Genomic DNA, 18,024 nt, shown 5'->3' with positions numbered 1-18,024 from the left:
AGGCAGAGGCAGTCCTTCTCAGCCTTATACAAGAAAGTGAGACTAATCTAATCTCAACCCTAAGGCTGACTTTGCCCTGTATTTTGTTGGAGTGAATCTCTGAATTCAGTCAATCAAACTGTAATTATTTTTATATTGCCTCATTTCAGTGTCCTCATTTTATGTTTCTTTTAGGACCAATGGGATTCCCTGGTCCTCCAGGGCCACATGGACTTCCTGGGCCTCCTGGAGAGAAGGGTTTACCTGGACCTCCGGGCAGAAAAGGGCCCACTGGTCCTCCAGGTAAGTTTCAAATGAATGGTCATCACCACTAAGCATTTTGTTTAAACATTTACTATGATGGTCATCTTTCAGAAAGTAGTTAATTCTGAAATTATTAGTACATTCTTATGAGTTAAGCCCTCTTTGATATGAAAAGTATATTTATTTCAGGCTGTACTACAAAGTCTAATGTTAGGTAAACATATTTATTATCATAATGAGTAAGTCTGAAAATTAGGAGTTGATTTTACATATAATATTTCTAAGGGAAATAAATATGTGTCTGTCACACAAGAGGCTAAGACTGATTTGATTATTGTTTGCTAGGATTGTATATTCAATTCCTATTTCCTAATTCCCATTGATTTTCCTAGATGTTTTATTTAACTTTTTTTCTGCAAAGTATATTAGTTCCTATGAAGGTGAAAGGCTATTCAATTTAACTCTATAGACAACATTTTTAAATCATAGGATCAAATAAACCAAGGAAGCACTGGGAAGATAAAGGGCAAACAGACATGTGCACTTGAGACAGGCAGAAGTAATAACTTTCAAGATCCTAAATCAATATTATGGTAAAGTGGTGTCAGTTCAGAAGCCTTCAAATGGACAGAATTCTTATGTACATTAAATTAGGGCATATTTGCCATAAGACATAAACTAGAATTTTATATTGCTTAAGAGAATTTCATATCAAATATTTCTAGAGATGAAAACTCTATTACTAAATCATAACTGCTCCTGTCAGTCACATTGATGTGGACTTTTTATGCAAATAAGATGCTGTCATTCTGCTTGTCATTGTCCCAAATTATTGTTTATGTTCTCAAGCCATCTATTCCATTTTTGTCCTAATTCATAAATTTGACATCTCTCTCCACCATGTGAAAATCATTGCATGACCTCGTTTTTTGGCTTTGGATCTCTCCAGGTTCTAGAGGTAAGCATTTGTATAAAATTGATAATTTCCCCTAAATCTGGTTTCCAGTTTTTTCTGGACTTGCTTTTTTTCACTATATTTGTGAGTTAAACTTTGTTACAGTTTTGTAGATGGGATGCTATATTAGGTTTTCATGCTTTTGCTTCCTTGTTACAGATATAATAACCTCATTTTAGAGTGTCCTAACACCACACTTCATTATGGGTTGTCAAGGCAGTATAGATACTTCACTTATATAATTTCAATTAGGGCATGAAGTACAAATGCTTTCTCTGTTAAATGCTACAGTACAAACCAATGTAAGTTCTACAATATAAATACATAAGACATCCCTAAAATCAGTAGGATCAGCCACTGTAAAAGATGGGCTCTTAACACTCCAGTCAGGGGCTGTGACAAGCCTTTCCTATCACACCCTTAAGTCTATTTTCAAGGAGCACATTTCTTTGTGTATTAAAAACAAAATGTTCATTTAATACTCTGCAGTGCAAAATCAACATATTATTTTGTGTCTGGCATTTTCTAAGAGAATAAAAAGCGTTTCTCAAAAGTAAAGGAAAAGAAAAATTGTTGATGCTTGCGTTTGTTCCTTCCAGGCATCTGTTACAAACTTGACAAAAACTGCCCAGGATACAGACATCATATGTTATTTTTAGGGCCCTTGGAAGACAGGCCTCAACTCCTTTCTTTCAGCCTCTAGTTTACCGAAAAGTAAAGAAAAGCAAAATTAACATTAAAAAAATATCCTGCTGTTTTAAATGTCTATATTTAAAAAATTAAGTTGTATATTTAATGAGTTTTCATTTCAATCCTGTGATTGTATGTATAAAATTATTTGAAGATAACATCAAAATTCTAAATATGAAATACCAGCCAAATGTCCCCCTCCCTCTGCCACTCCACCACCACTGAGAAAGGCCCAGATTTCTCAGGGAAAACAGGAAAGGTTCCCATGCGTCTCTCTCAAGTCACCCAGAGTGGAGAAGCCAAGTTTTACATTAAATTGTACGTACTATAAAAACACATCTGGCCCTGTGTTGCTTGTGGTTTAAACCATATTTTACAAAGGGTTAAATTCTACACAGCTTACAGAGTTCAAGTCCATTTAGCACATTATTATGTAAACTAAAACTTTGTTTTTATGGCCACATCTTTTCTAGGATTTTCTTACTGCTTTATCATTGCTGTTCTTAAAATTATTATGCACATTTGTATGAATTAAAAAAAAAACATAAGTAATCAAATGTATGTTTCAAAATACGTTGCATTTCTTAAAATTCATCATACAGATATTAGGAGTTCTTGAGGCAGTATGAAGTGGTGGCTAAGAGTGTGGGTTTGGAACCAGAAATTACTAGATTTTAATTTGGACTCTGCCATATTAGCTGTGTGACCATGGATGTGTCATTTACTAAGCTGAGCTTGAGTTTTCTTATCCTTAACATTCTGTTAACAATAGCACGGGCACACAGTCTTGCTGGAAGGGTTTAATGGTAAAGCACTTGGCACAGGGCCTGATACATGATAATGAGTTCAGTAAGTGCTCAAGGTCATCATTATTGCTCAGTGTTATTATTTCTTGTCTTTTGTGGGATGTTTGCAGGGTGACTGAATGGAGCTTTAGGAAAAATGTCTTGATGGGAATGGAGCCAAGAAGAAAAAAATTTCAAACCTTCAGAGCAGTGGTTCTCAAAGTGAGATTCCCAGGTCGATGCCATCAGCCTCAGCCAGGAACATGCTAGAAATGTACACGTTAGGCCCCAGCTCAGACCTCCTGACTCAGAGACTCTGGTTTCTAACAAACTAGTCACACAATTCTGATATGTTGAAGTCAGAGCTACAGACTTGCAGCAGTGCTTCTCAGGAGCACTGGAATCATCTGGGGAGATTTTAAAAAGTACTGATGCCTAGGTTCTACTCCCAGAAATTCCTATTTAATAAGTTTACATGGGGTCCCGGCATCAGTACTTTTGAAAGCTCCCCAGCTGGGTTTATCGTGCAGCCAAAGTTGAGGGCATTGCCCAGGCTTCGTCCTATTACCAAGTAAACCACTATTTCTGGAGGTGGGTCCAGGCATCAGTATATTTTTATAACTCCCCTCGATAATGTCAACATTCACTCAAGGCTGAAAGTCCCTGCTTTAGATTCTACCCCAGCAATCCTGAAATTCTATTTGAGTAATTGATACTATGGAAGCCCCCCTGGCTGCAATGTACAGTAATGAATTAGGGATGCATTAAACTGGGCTTTAGGAACCCACCTGTCCCTCTTGCATTGCCCCCTGTGACTGCCACCCCAGTAAAAAATGGCCTAGGAATTGGAAATCCTGTGAAGGTCATTAAATGATTGTTGTCTCAGCCACCCTTTACTATTTCATCCTCCGCCTGCTTCCTGTGATAATTTATTCACTCATTCGATCAGTCATCCATTCATTTATTTAACAAATGCTTTCTGAAAGTTTATCATGTACACTGCAGTGAACAAGACATGCTCCTGCCTTCATGGAACTTACACTGGGTTGTTGAACACTTGTGTTGACATTTGAGCATAGTGTCAAAAATCCATCTTTAACTGGAGAATGCAGAAGGAACTTGTTCATAGCATTTGAATCCATCATACAAGTGGTGATTCCAATTTCAGGTGAACCTGGGCCACCAGCAGATGTGGATGCCTGCCCCCGAATCCCAGGGCTTCCTGGGGTGCCAGGCCCAAGAGGACCAGAAGGAGCCATGGGGCTCCCTGGAAAGAGAGGCCCCCCAGGACCAGGTACGAGCCTCACTCTGATTGTTCATTATTTACACCATACATCGCTAAAATGAAATTCTCAGTGTTTTATTACGTAGATTTTTGTATGGAGCCCAAATAACTAGGAAGGATGAAGCAATGAAAATTTTCTTCTCCTTATATGTTTTTTCTACATCAATCATGTGCTCAGTCATGTGCTAACTGGATCCATGCATCCCTCCTATTTTTACGTTGGATTCCTACTTAAATCTTTTATACTTAGGCCAAATTTTGGACATAGGGGTTTGAAACCTCTTAGCACGGCAGAGTAGGTGCTCTATTAATAGACATTAATAGCTGTTGACTTGATGTTGAACCAAAAACAATTGAATTGGGGCTCGGTGGAGCAGAAACAGAGCCTGCAAGAAAAAAGAAGGAGATTTTATTACTTATAGGAGGGACAGGGAAAAGGAGGCTGCTCTAAATTTTGGCAACGATCACATAGTTCATTTGATTGACTTGAGCATTATTCAGTCATTGTCAGGGAGGCAGGATCTTTATTTAAGTATTTAAGCCAAACCATCCTTTTAAAAGTGATTTCCAATTTTTTTTCTTTTCATGTATCCCCACTGCATTGGGTAATTTACAAAGACCTCAGGGGGTCCGGGGCTGGGCATCTAGAAGTCACTGGTCTCTTCAGATCAGTTGGTGGTGCCTGTGAGTCTGGAAAACCCATGTGCACACCTCCAAAGAAGCACCAGGCCATTCCCTCTTCTGTTTCCCTCACTGTGCCACTGTAGATTGGGTTCTTTTTGGTTCAGGGCCAAAGGAGTTAGAAGCAGAACTGAATTTTGTACCAACTGTTTTTCTTGTGATTCCCCCAACCCAAGAGATGTCCCCTTCAACTGGCATCTGAGGAGTTCTTGGATGGCAGCCAGAGCAGTTCTGGAGCCTTCCTCAAACTCATATATGTTTTTGTTGTTGGTGTTTGCCGCATCGCATCTGTGTTTGTGCACAAAGTTAGTTGAACACCAGTTGTAGTGACTTCCTTTAACAGCTCGTGAGCACTGGGAATTGAATCAATAGCTATTTAACTTCTCTTTCTTTGACATTCATTGCACAGCTAACATTCTTAGTCAGTCCGTGTAACTGGTCACTCATCTCATTTGAAAACCAAGCTGTTTTGTTCTGTATGTATTTGCAACATCAAAGGTTAGGTCTCCCCAACTTTTTAAAAAATAACTTTCAAGTAGCAGATGGGACCTATAATGGGGTTCTGCAAATTCAATTCAGTAAATACTTCAAGATTCCCTCCACTCTTTGTAAAGTATGGTACTAGGTTGTTGTGGGTGATACAAAGACGAATAAGATATGTTTTCCTCCTCCAGGGTCTCGCAACTGCATAGCAGAAATAGCCAACAGAATATAAGTAACTTAAAATAATGGTATTATAATTCGTGTTTTAAGGAAGTTGCAAGCCATGGCTTGAGAATGGGATGGGGAGAGGTTAATTCCAGCGTGGAGGACTGCAGGACTGCTGTGGCCTCAGCAAGAGCTGGCATTTGAGCAAAGCCTTAAGGAAAAGTTGGGCTTTGAGGAGCCAGCGTTGTCCAACAGAGACGGCAGGAGCATGGGTGAGGCTGGCCCAACAACCTGCTCATAGACTGTGTCAGCTACATCCTTGCTGCTCTAAGTATGATCTGAGGACCAGTAGCAACTCAGCCCCACCCCAGACCTGCTGAATCAGTCTGCATTTTTAACAAGCTCCACAGGATATCTGTATAGACATTCAAGTTTGAGAAGCCCTAACTATATTATATGAATGCTGTCCCTCAAAGATTCAGCTACAAGTAACACCTTCCCTAGGGGTTCAACCCCAGCTATAGGTGAAAGTCACCTGGAGGAGCTTGGAAAAGTAATTGTGCCTGAGCCTCATCCCAGACCAACAGCAGGGTGGGGGGAGACAGAGTCTGAGGACGAGTGTGTTTAAAAGCTCCACAGACTGTAGTGGGCAGCCAGGGTTGAGACCCTCTGCCTCACCCCAGCATCAAAACTGAGACTGGATGTGTGGTTGAGTTCACCCATTGTGGGGGGTTTGGAAAGTAACCAAAGAAAGTAACCAAGAAGAAAAAAATGAATGGGTAAATTCTGTGCACTTTAACTTAATAGTTGCTCAGGCACATACAAGATGCTGTCTCCACAGATCATGAGCTTCTGGAGGAGGATCCACTGTCTGTGTGGGCCCAGGTGCCATCACCGGGGATCTCTCATTCCCGCTGTCGCAGGGTTGGATGGGCTCCTCCTGCTGCAGATGGCCACAGGACGGCTTTCTCTGGCTTCCCGGGTCCTCTCCTTATTGCTGGTAGTGGGGACAACCCAAGGCCACCTCTCTGCCACAGAATGTGATTACTGTTTTTTTTTAACAAAGTGCCCAGTTCTTCCAGTGAAGCTTCTTCGCATGGTCTTGTGGCACAGGCTGCATTACTCCATGGCCCGGCTTTCCTGGGGCTCCTCCTTGCCCAGCTGTGCACCTGCTCCCAAGCCATTACGTTCTTTTGGGCTCCCTCTTCTCTGACCTGAGCCTTCAGGCCGCTGTTACAAAGGACCCCTCTTCTCCTGCAATGTATTCCACGGTCCCCTCTCCCTGTCTATTCCCACTGGTCACCCTGGCTGTATCAGCCATGCTGTCCAGTTTCTACACAGTGGCAAGTCTATTCTGAGGGTCTAACGGGGCCCCACCCTGACTGACCCGGGCCATCTGCCGTGCCTGTTCCTCGTTATCCATCCTTTTGGGAAGACGATTCTTTCAGCAGGACGTGAGGGGCTGTATGTCCCGCCCCTGAGGTTGGTTGGGAAGAAGCAGCTGTTACTGGAAAGAACAACCTCCACTTACAATGACATGCTGGTGTCTTCCTTCAAAACTTCTTTCATCACTAAGCTGATTCCGTAACCAAGTGCTGCAGCTGAGATCTACACAGAAAGAAACAAACTTCTGGCTTTTTCCTGCACAGTATAAATGATAAAAGCCACGCTAAGTATAACTTGTGTCTGTTAGGAGCCCTCCGCCAGAGAAGGTGCAATGCTTTTCTACTCACAGATCTCTTTGATCTACAACTTTTCCTTCCAGAGAGGCCCTCAAAGGCCAAGGTTCCTGGAGTGTACACCAAAGTGGTTTCCATCTTGTTTTGAACAGTTCCTGCCTAATGGACGTACCGCATCCTGTTAGGTTGTGTTTATCTTCCAGCCGACGCTTGACCCTCTCCATGGAGGTAATCCATCTAACACTGGAGGGCATTTTAGATGTAATTGAATTCCTTAAAGCAAGTTCCAAGAAAAGAATAAGTCCATGCACTGGAGGGCTCTGGGCACACCACTGAGGTTAACGAGAGCCTTCCTTCCTGTCTCTTGGGAAATGTCATCTGCCTGATGGTTTCTCTCTGCCTCACCCTAAAGGGAACAAAGCCTATATTATGACATCTGGTGTTATCATACAGGGATCTCATCATAAGTGCTTACATCAAGAGAAGTGCCTGCTGCCTTTTCAATGAACGCAGGAAACGAACAAACCCATAAGCCTGATGGCTTGTCAGCATCGGGCAGCCCTTGCCAGAACAGCACGGTAGCACACGTTGCAATCATCTTGTTGGACAGGCCACATAAAGGAAGGCTCTGAGCTTGCTGTCGAGGCCCTGTGTTCCTCCCAGATGTTCTCTTTGAAGCTAGTAGAAAGAGATTCACCAACTCCCATCATGCAGCACCATTGGAGAGAGGAGGTTTCTTTCTAATTACCGGGAAGGGGAGGGCTCGGCTCCCCCAGATGGGGAGAAGGAGAGGTTTCCTTTCTCATGTGCCATGTACAGGATGCAGTCTAGGCACTGAGAGGCACTCCAGAAGAATTTGTTTCCAATTGCAGGGGCGCACAAGCGTGGCAACAGTGCATTGAACACACTGGGGCACTCACACTGAACGCAGCTCAACCAGCATGGGTGTGGAGGGGACGGAAGGATGGAGGGACGCTCTCAGGCAGACCATCTTAGAACAAAATCTTGCAAGCAGTGGAGGGGGAAAGGGACACATTTTGCATGGCTATAAGAGGTGGGGCATGTGTGAGAGAGGGACAGAAAGTGAGACATCTGCCTCATGACCTCAGCACCTCAGTCTCCTGCTCTGAACCCTCCAGTCCTTCCCCAATCCCCCCAAGAACACACCCATACTCCTGAAATGTTGCCTTTTCTTCTCTCCGGCCCAATCTCTTGTACCTCAAGCTTTTCCCCACTGGCCGCCCTCCACCCCTCTAAGCCCCGGAGGCACCGTGCTCCCCTCTCCCGCTCCAGGCCTTTGCATATGTGGTCTCCTCTGCTCACATGCCCTTCACTTGGATTATGTCATTCACATCTGGACTTCCAGGTCACTCTCTGGAAGGCTTTTCTTGTTAGACTCGAAGACCCAAAGTTGGTGCCATTCTCTGTGTTTCTTTAGATTCTTCTATTTACAGTTGTCCCACTTGTGTCACCAAAGGTATATACTCACCTACTTATTTTGTACATCCTCCTAGACCAAGAGTGGAAAAATGTTTTGTAAAGATAGTAAATATTTTGGGTTTTGGAGCCAGACGATTGATCTCTGTTGCTGCTACTCACCTCTGCTGTTGTAGCATGAAAACAGCCATAGGTAATACGTAAATGAGTGTGCTCCGATATAACCGGAGTTATAAAAACTAGCACTGGGCAGCCCAAGACTGTAATTTGCTAACCCTTGCTCTAGAGACCATAGCAGCTCAAGGGCAGGGTTTTTTTGTTTTTGTTTTTCTTATTCAGTGTTGTATTCCTACACAGCTATGGGTCATGGAGGTGTTTTATAAATATTTGGTGAATGAATACATGACCCTTGGATGTAGCCCACAGTGTACAGGAGCATTCCTCAATCTCGGCTCTGTTGACAACAGGGTCCAGATAATTCCTTGTCTTGGAGGCTGTCCTGTGCATTGTAGAGTGTGCAGCAGCACCTCTGGCCTCTATCCCACTAGATGCCAGCAGCAGCCTTCCCCATGTGACAACCAAAAATGTCTCCAGACATTGCCAAATGTCCCCTGGGGGGGGGGCAGAGCCGCCTACTGTTGAGAACCATTTGTGTAGGGAGAGGTGCAGGAGGAAATGGGAGATGGTACCTTCAGCCTACCGGGAGTTACTTGGTAAAGGGAAAAAAATTCTTTATTTCAAAAGTAAAACAAACAAAAAAACACAAATAAACACATAACCAAGGTATGATTGCCTGTCTATCTTTCCAGTCTTATTTCTGCGTATGTTTTTAAAAAGAGATCGTCCTATACACACTGTTTTGTAAGTTGCTATTCTTAACATGTCATCACTTCTACGTCATTACATATTTTCCTACAATATTATCTGTGTGGCTGCAGAATGTTGCATTATATGATTGTGCCATAATTTATTTAACCATCACATTCACGAATTATTTAGTGGTTGCTTTAGTGCTAACAACAAGCTAGTGGAAAATGAAGGCTTTGACCAAATGGGTACAGATGTGTTCAGTGTTAACAAAGGTAACGTGGGAATTTGTCACAGGGGAACTTACCTTGGAGCAGGGAGGGAGGCTTGCAAGGAACATTTAAAGGCCTTGGCTCTCATGCTTCATGTGGAGAGAGTGTTAAAACGCAGATTGCTGGGTCCCACCCCCAGGCTTTCTGATTTGTTAGATGTGAAGAGGACTCAGGTTATTTCTAACAAGTTCCTGGGTGCTGCTGGTCCAGGGACTAAGTAAAACGAACTGCTCTGGCTTAAGGTGTTTCCACTTTTTCACTGTGCTAAGCAACTGGGAATGAATATCTTTCTAGGTAATGAATATCTCACCCATAAGTGTCCCTGATTATAATGAAGAAATTGTAATAGTTAAGTGTAGAAACTGTGGAACTAGACTACATGTGTTCATAACTCTGGCTCTGGCACATAACCTCTCTGTGACTCAGTTTCCTTGCGCATAAAAAGGTTGATTGTGAGAATTATGTGAATTAACTAACATAAAAAGCACTTAGAACACTGCTTGGTGCAGAATAAACAGTACATGTGTTTGTTTTGCTATAATTGTTGTTTGGTTAAGATAAATTCCCTGAGTAGAATATCTGGTTTAAAGAATAGGCAGAAATGCAGGACTCCCAAATGTACCACCAAGTTCATCAGAAAGACTCTTAAAATGTAATAATCTAGAACAGCGTTTCTCAAAGTGGGGCTCTTGGGACTAGCGGCACTGGCGTCACCTGGGGGCCTGAGAATGCAGATTCTCAGGTCCCACCCCAGACCTACTGAGGCCGATGTTTATAGTGCAGCTTCATGACCATGGTTCCAGAACTTCTTTGGGCTTCTGCTGATGTTGCTCAGGTGGGTTGGAGGGGAAGATGAGAGTCCTGGATGGTCTAGGCCAGTCAGCTACTGTACTAAGTGTGAACACACAGTTAGGGCCTTACCTGGTGCAGAAGAGGTGCGGGGAGGGGCCTCACAGAAGCAGTGCAGAGAAGGAAACGGAGAGGGCAGTCTTTGATTTCTGCTAGCTGGCCAAAAAGCACATCAAATCTCCCTAAACCTCCATGTACCCCTTTTCATGACAGGGTTGGTGCGTGAAGGCACAGGATTTGGGTCAGGGTCTTTTGTTGACACATTTATTGGATGGGCTGGAACCCATGTTATCAGGCAGGGCTGGTCCCTTAGATAGGGTGGGGGAGGGCGAAGGCAGGAGTCAAGAGGAGAAGCCTCGTAAGCGAGCCCCCTTCGACTTAGTGGTTGGTCTTAGGCTGTGCATTTGTTTACTAGGGCTGCCATAACGAGGTACTACAGACTTGGTGGCTTAAGCTACAGAAATTTATTTTCTCACAGTTCTGGAGGTAGAAGTCCAAGAGCAAGCTGTCAGCAGGTTTAGTTTCTCCCGAGGCCTGTCTCCTTGGCTTGCAGATGGCAGTCTTCTCCCTGTGTCCTCATATGGGCGTTCCTCTGTGCCATCCCAGGGACATGCATCCCTGGTGCTCCTGTGTGTGTCCAAATTTCCCTTTCTTATAAAGATGCCAGTCAGATTGGATTTTAACTTCATTTAAAATTCATTTTAACTTAATCATGTCTTCAAGGGCCCTATCTCCAAAGACAGTCATTCTGAGATACTGAGGGTTAGGATGTCAACATATGAATTTTGGGGGTGACACAAATGAGCCCATAATAGGCTACTTGATGGCAGAGAGAGAGAGAGAATTAATTACAAGTAAGGACTGGAAAGCTGGAGAGGGCTAGTAATTCAGGGAATAAGGGATAATGGCAATAAACTCCTCTGAAGACAGTGACTATGACTGCTGCCCTGCCCAAAGGGAGAGTGTGGCTGATTAATTGATGTCCCAACAAAAAAGTAACCAAGCACTTAAGAACCTCAAGGATCAGTGTGACTGCTGCCAGGCCCCAGCTTGCATCCTGCCCGAGCACACCTGACCTCTGCACCGTGGCCAGAGAAGGGCGTGAGGTCAATGGTGCAACCTCTGTACTGGACCCCCTGGGCCCAAGTTCTTCTCACATGTGATCAGCTCTGTGGCCTTCTGAGCATCAGTCCCTTGAGTGGTTAAACTGGAAAATGACAGTACTTAGTCATACGGCTGCTGGGAAGATTGAATTGGATAATCCAAGTAAAGGGATTTGTGTGGTGCCTAGCACATTGTAAACACTCAATAAAAAGCTACTTAAAAAAAAAATGCTGCTCTTACCTTGCTCCAAAGTTAACTTGACCTCCATCTGAATCCTGTTAAATTTCATTCATTTCCTCCATCCAGGCTTTTAAAAATTATTATTAAGGCTAATATTTAATTATAAAAGCCATGCATGTTCAGTGTTGTTTTAAAAAATCAAATGTACAAGAATACGAAGAAAATGTGAAAATCTCTCTCAGCACTTCCCTAGTCTAGCTTCAAATCCTGGCCCAGCCCTTTATTGGCTCATTGACTTAATTAAGCAAGTTACTTGGCCTCTCGCAGCCTCAATGACCCCACCTGAGATTGCACGTATAATCCCAGCTGCAGGGGAGACTAAATGAACTGACGCAATACAGTCGAGTGGGAAGGAAGCCGAGGGTTGGCGCACGGTACCCAGGCAGTAACTGCTAGCGTGTGGCATGACTGTTTTCACCACTGTGAACTTTTGTGCAGGCTGCAAAGGACAACCCGGGCTCGATGGCAGGAGGGGCAAGGATGGTGTCCCTGGGTTTCCTGGGCCCCCCGGGCGCAAAGGTGACACAGGAGAAGCTGGCTTCCCTGGAGCACCAGGTAAAGAGTTTCAGTTTCTCCTCTTTTCTCTGACAATGGAGATCTGAGAACTGTCCAGAAAAATCCCTGCCCTCTCAAGCAGCTTTCCAAGCTGGATCCTATTAAAAGCATTTGCCTTAGATATCAACTCACCAGGTATTGGGGATAACAGAGCAGGGTGCATCTCCTGTGTTCTAATGGATACTAAACCATCATAAAAACTAGTCAAGGCTCTGTCTCCTGTCCAGTATTTGCCCACACTGCGATACATCATCATAAAAGGCTCGACTGTTTCAGCTGTTTCCCTTTTGGGGTCCTGGGGGGTCTGTCAGCTTGGCTTGCTGTGTGGTCACTCTCTGCTGAGGATCTTGGGGACGGTGGGTGTGTTCTCACCCTCTGCAAGTGGCTGGATTGCTTGGCCTCTGGTTTTCTGAGTTCACTTTATCTTGTCCAGCCATCAATACATTTATGTAGAATACAGGGCTCTTAGGAAAAAAAAAATTAGGGTGTGATCACTAAGCAAGGGAAGAGATACGACTCTTCTGGGTAGAAATTTGAAGTAGAATGCACCCGGGCACCCAAAGCCTCGAAGACACAGTCTCATCTTCAGAGAGCATCTGGCAAGGGGTGTAAACTCCAGGGCCAGATTGGTGATGGGGAGGGATGAATGAAGAGGGCTGGGTGGGATCTGCAGCCAAATGGAGCTTGAGTCCCAAAGCTGCAGCTCAGCTTTAGCCAAGCGTTGCCTGTAGAAACGTGGGCCCAACGTTCCCTACACTCTGCTTTTTTTTAAGTTCTGAACTTTAACTTGCAAAATCTTCTCATGTCAAACAAAACCCATGAGCAGGCTGGCATGTTGTAATCTCTGGTTTACAGTGTAGATGGGGCGAGCCTGTCAGTCTTGCAGAAACAAGTCAAAAAAAAAAACAAAAAACCCAAAACGAAACACACCTTTTGGTTTCAGAGTCTAACTCCCCCTTTTGTTCTTGTCAATTGAAATGAGCATTGGCTTTCTTCAACACGTCAGCCCCTTAGAGGTGCCCAAATGACAGACCCTGCTCACGTTTATTTCCCATCTGTCAGCAAGAATTCTAGAACAAGCTCTTTCTTCCACCTCCCTTATAAAAGAAGAAATCCAAAATCATACATGTGGATCCCAAGCTCTTGCCCTTCTCACAGTGGAACTGACCATATGCTGGAACCATGAGAGCGGTCTGGGCGGTGTAAGAAAGACCACCTTGGAGGCCACCTGCTCAGCAGCCCGGTCCACGTGTGGGGTGTGTCCTTGTGCTGTTCCACTTCTGTGCTTCTCAGCACTTACCACTTCCTAACCTAGTGCATAATTGACCTTTTTATTGTGCTTATGGTTTGTCACTTCTCTTCCTCAAGTGGCCCCTAAGCTCTAGGAGGGCAGAGATTTTCCCGTTTTCTGTTTTTATGCTAATATAGCCCAAGCATCTAGAGCTCGCTTGGAGCAAATACTTGTGGAATGAGTTGGGTTTGTGCATATTGCAGTCGGGTGAGGGGGTCATTCCTGGGGAGCGGCTTTGTCATGCTCCCCTCTGTTCCCTGAGTGCATAGCACAGCACCGATCAGAGATGCTCGGAAACGTTCATTACACTGAACCCCCTCAACTGTCTTAATTTTTTCTTCCTTTATTCCTCCAGGCCCTCCTGGTCCCACTGGGGATCCTGGGCCCAAAGGGCTTGGCCCTGGATACCTCAGTGGCTTCCTCCTCGTTCTCCATAGTCAGACGGATCAAGAACCTGCCTGCCCCGTGGGCATGCCCAGGCTCTGGACGGGGTATAGTCTCTTATACCTGGAAGGACAAGAGAAAGCTCACAATCAGGACCTTGGTATGAATATACCACGTGCTCACCTGTGTCTGCTGCTTAAAGAGTAAAACACTGGGGTTAATTTTACAGATTCATCAACATCTTAAATGATCACTAATCCTCTATGGAATTATTACTTTTTTAAAAAAAAAAACAAAAACTTCCATGCTAATTCTCAACTAATCCTATTAAACCTATGATCCTATGAGGTGCCAAAGCAGCTTATTTTGGCTACAATTATTATTATATCTGAGTACTTACTAGTTTTTGAAAAATGATTCTTCCTCAGCATGTTAAATGGAACATATAAAATGCAGTTTTTACTTCCAAATGTAAATTACTTAATCAGGCCAATTTCTGTCTTTATACATCAAATGGTACAGCGACCGCACCCTGATGGTTGTATGTGATGAGCCTTGCCAGCATAAGTCCCGCCTACTCCAATGTGTTTTAACATCACAGAACTTATGTAAGGTTGCCGACTTTCAATAGTAGATTTGTAAGCTGCAGGGACAGATTTGAAGTCAAGGGTTTTAGTGCCTGGGCACTGGCAAACCCTATCTTTCCAAAACTGCGGTGGTTCAGGTGGGGGTGTGGGAAAGATCTGCCAACAGGGAGGCGGATGGGGAGGTGTGTCTTGTCACTGCTGTCATTGGCTGTGACCCCAGCTGTCGGTGAGGCTGATCAGAGAGCAGGCCTAGGGGTGCCAGTTTTTTATACATCAGTCCTGGCCTTTCTCATCACAGGGCCTGGTTTCCTTGAGCAGAGGAGAGAGGAAGAAGTAAAGTTTAATACCTCCATGTTTCCTTCTCTCCTTCTCTCCCTCCTGCCCTCAGTCCTTTCCTGTCTGGTCTCTGCCCCGCCAGCCTTGCTTCTCCTGCCCTGGTCTAGCCAGAGTGCACATCTTAAAGTTCTGCAGAACTCTTGGGATAAAACCTGACCTCCTTAACAATACTGATAAAGCCCACATCCTGTGTTCCTGTCTATCTCGGGATACCCGTGAGACAGACATACACAGAGACACCCTCTCTCAGCTTTCCCCACTGAATTTGTTTGAGTTCTTTGAGCTCTGTGCTCCCTCATCTCTGGCCCTCTCTACCGCTCCATCTCCTTTTTTTAAAAAAAAATTAAGGGCTGGCTGGTTAGCTCAGTGGGTTAGAGTGTGGTGCTGATAACACCAAGGTCCAGGGTTCGATCCCTATTATCAGCCAGCCACCACAAAAAAAAAAAAAAAAAAAAAAGGCAGCTGGCTGGTACAGGGATCGATCCCTGGACCTTGGTATTTGGCATCAGCTCTATCCAAATGAGCTAGCCAGCCAGCCCTGCATTTTCGCCTTTGACCAGGCCCCCCCACCATCTCCAAACCTGGCAAAATCCTTTTCAGATTCCAAATGCCAGCCAAAATCACATCTTCAGTTGCCATAGCTCCCGGTACCCGCTCCAGTTCCTAGGGCTTGTGGTGTGGCCTTCTGCTTACACGCCTGCCGAGGCCTGTGCTTCGGGGAAACAGAGGTTTGCTGCTCGCCTGCAGCACAGGGCCTGGCTGGGCTCATCAGCGAGGGGACGAGTGGGTGGGTGGTGGGGGGAGGAACAGCCCACAGGACCAGGAAGGTGGCAGAAATGGCTTCTCCCCACAGAAGCAGGCTTTGGCGAGGGCCTCCAGGCGCCAGCACATGCGTGCATGAGCCACGTGCAGCGAGGGTCACCAGGCACTCCAGCCCAGGCTGCTGCGACACCGCGTTGTCTCTTCTTCCCTCTCAAGGTCTGGCAGGGTCCTGCCTTCCCGTGTTCAGCACGCTGCCCTTCGCCTACTGCAACATCCACCAAGTGTGCCACTATGCCCGCAGAAACGACAGGTCCTACTGGCTGGCCAGCGCTGCGCCCCTGCCCGCGAGGCCGCTCTCGGAGGAGGACATCCGGCCCCACGTCAGCCGCTGTGCCGTGTGCGAGGCCCCGGTGGTGGCAGTGGCCGTGCACAGCCAGGATCAGTCTATCCCCCCTTGTCCGCCGGCCTGGAGGAGCCTCTGGGTCGGGTACTCATTCCTGATGGTGAGTGACGGCCTGGAATCCTGTCCTGGCCTTGAGTCCTTTCTAACACCTTCTCTGCCCTTTCTGCCTGGGTTGGACAGTAATTCTGTGCACTCTGTGCAGACAGTGGTAGGACAGAAGGCCAGGAAGGCTGCTGCAAACCGTAGCCTGTTGAGATGCAGGGCCATTATTACTTCTTTTATTGTCAATTAATATTTGTATCACTTTGGTAGAATTCAGAAGATGGATTTGCTTTACTGTCAGTGAAGTATGCGTACCCAAGGTGCTTATTACATCTCTCTCTCTTTTTTTTTTTTTAGCAGACTGTATTTTGTTCTTCGTGGAATAATTTAAGGAAAAATGTTAAAATCAGGCCCAGACCTGGGCGTGTCACTGACTGGGTCTGGGGTCGTTTGCATGTGTCTGAGCCCTAATCCTCTCTTGTCTGGGTAGCACACAGGAGCTGGGGACCAAGGAGGAGGGCAGGCCCTCATGTCACCTGGCAGCTGCCTGGAAGATTTCAGAGCTGCACCATTCCTTGAATGCCAAGGCCGGCAGGGAACTTGCCACTTTTTTGCAAATGAGTATAGCTTCTGGCTGACAACGGTGAAACCAGACTTACAGTTTTCCTCTGCACCATCACCAGACACTTTAAAAGAAAGCCAGGCCCAGCGCCAGAAAATTAGCAGGTGCCGGGTCTGCATGAAGAATAGCTAGAGAATGCAAAATTCACCAACACGCTGCCACAGAAACTTCCTAGGGAGGCCTGAGACTTCCTCGGCCATGCTCAGAGATTTAATGGTGCTCATTTTGGAATCCACTTTCATGTTCCTTCCGTTTCAACGTGGTTACTCCTATAGTCCTCTAATTCCTTCCTTTGTTCCTTCAGAATTAAGCAAATGCCACGTGTATGGATTTGTTTGGACCTACAAATCTGGACGAAACCCCATATTCTTATTGAGGATGGTGGAAGAACTGGCTTTATTTAAAAATATGCTAATTCACAGGAAGGCAAGTAGATGATAAAGGCCAGATTACAAATTGTATTACTGAAAACTTCGTTCATTGGTTAATAGCACCTCAAACAAGTGAAGTCAATTACTCTATAATACAGTGGGCTTCTGGATGGATTTTTACAGGAAAAAATAAATAGGCCAACAAATGAAATTAGAAAATAGAGGTTTTCAACATTTTCAAAATGATTTCCTCTGTAATGTATTTTTCATTGCACTTTAAATAATTCTGAAACCATGACCCAAAGAGATTAGAAAAAGAAAAAAAAAAAAATCCACACTGCCAGTATTAACAGTTCATTTCAAAGCAGAATAAATCATTATGCCAGGAAGGCCTGCAGTCTCCGTATTCCAGAGATGCGACATTAGCATACACACATCACAGATGAATATAAAACATTGAAAGAACAAGAAGAGATTCTGCGTTTTTCAGAGAATAGAAATGCTTACTTTGGCAACCCTTTTGAAAAGTAGCAATTTATGGAATAAAATACATTCAATAAGGGATTAACAGCCTAAAAGCTATTAATGAATATTAAGGCAGTGATTCACAAAAATGGACTCCCCATTGCAGTGAACTTCTAAACAGACTGCTTTTCCCCAGTCGGGGTCCGGCATGTCCTCAGAGCTCTGTGCTAATGGGACTGAAGCCACATGGGGCTTACTCGGGCTGCACATGGTTCATACAAAGCATCTCGCTCCCCTCCCCAGGAGAGCCCGCAGCTCACAATGGACACTTTTCCTCTGCACACATAATAGCAGCTCACACAGGAAAGTGACAGAGCTATCATTATGCACTTGGGAGAAAATTAAGGGCCGACTTAATTAAACCTAGGTAAGAAGATTCATTTAAGTCAGGGTCACCCCACCAGGAAGACGTGGTGCTATCTTTAAATGAAACAAAGAAAATCTGTAATTTGAATTTATGTTCTTGTGATT

General features: G+C 44.7%; 1 protein-coding gene across 1 annotated transcript in view; it reads left to right on the top strand.

Moving 5' to 3' along the window:
* COL4A4 (collagen type IV alpha 4 chain) overlaps positions 1-16,789 on the top strand; it is a 99,062-nt gene extending 82,273 nt beyond the window's left edge. Inside the window, exons 40-46 of the mRNA XM_063086665.1 lie at positions 175-282; positions 1,193-1,201; positions 3,842-3,967; positions 12,114-12,230; positions 13,877-14,065; positions 15,807-16,093; positions 16,526-16,789. Coding sequence (XP_062942735.1) covers positions 175-282; positions 1,193-1,201; positions 3,842-3,967; positions 12,114-12,230; positions 13,877-14,065; positions 15,807-16,093; positions 16,526-16,789 — 1,100 coding nt within the window. The remainder of the gene's footprint in view (positions 1-174; positions 283-1,192; positions 1,202-3,841; positions 3,968-12,113; positions 12,231-13,876; positions 14,066-15,806; positions 16,094-16,525) is intronic.
* The last annotated feature ends 1,235 nt before the right edge of the window (positions 16,790-18,024 follow it).

The sequence above is a fragment of the Cynocephalus volans genome, chromosome 1 (genome assembly GCF_027409185.1).
Source record: "Cynocephalus volans isolate mCynVol1 chromosome 1, mCynVol1.pri, whole genome shotgun sequence".
In the NCBI taxonomy this organism is placed as follows: Eukaryota; Metazoa; Chordata; class Mammalia; order Dermoptera; family Cynocephalidae; genus Cynocephalus; species Cynocephalus volans.
This window is presented reverse-complemented; position numbering and strand designations above follow the sequence as displayed.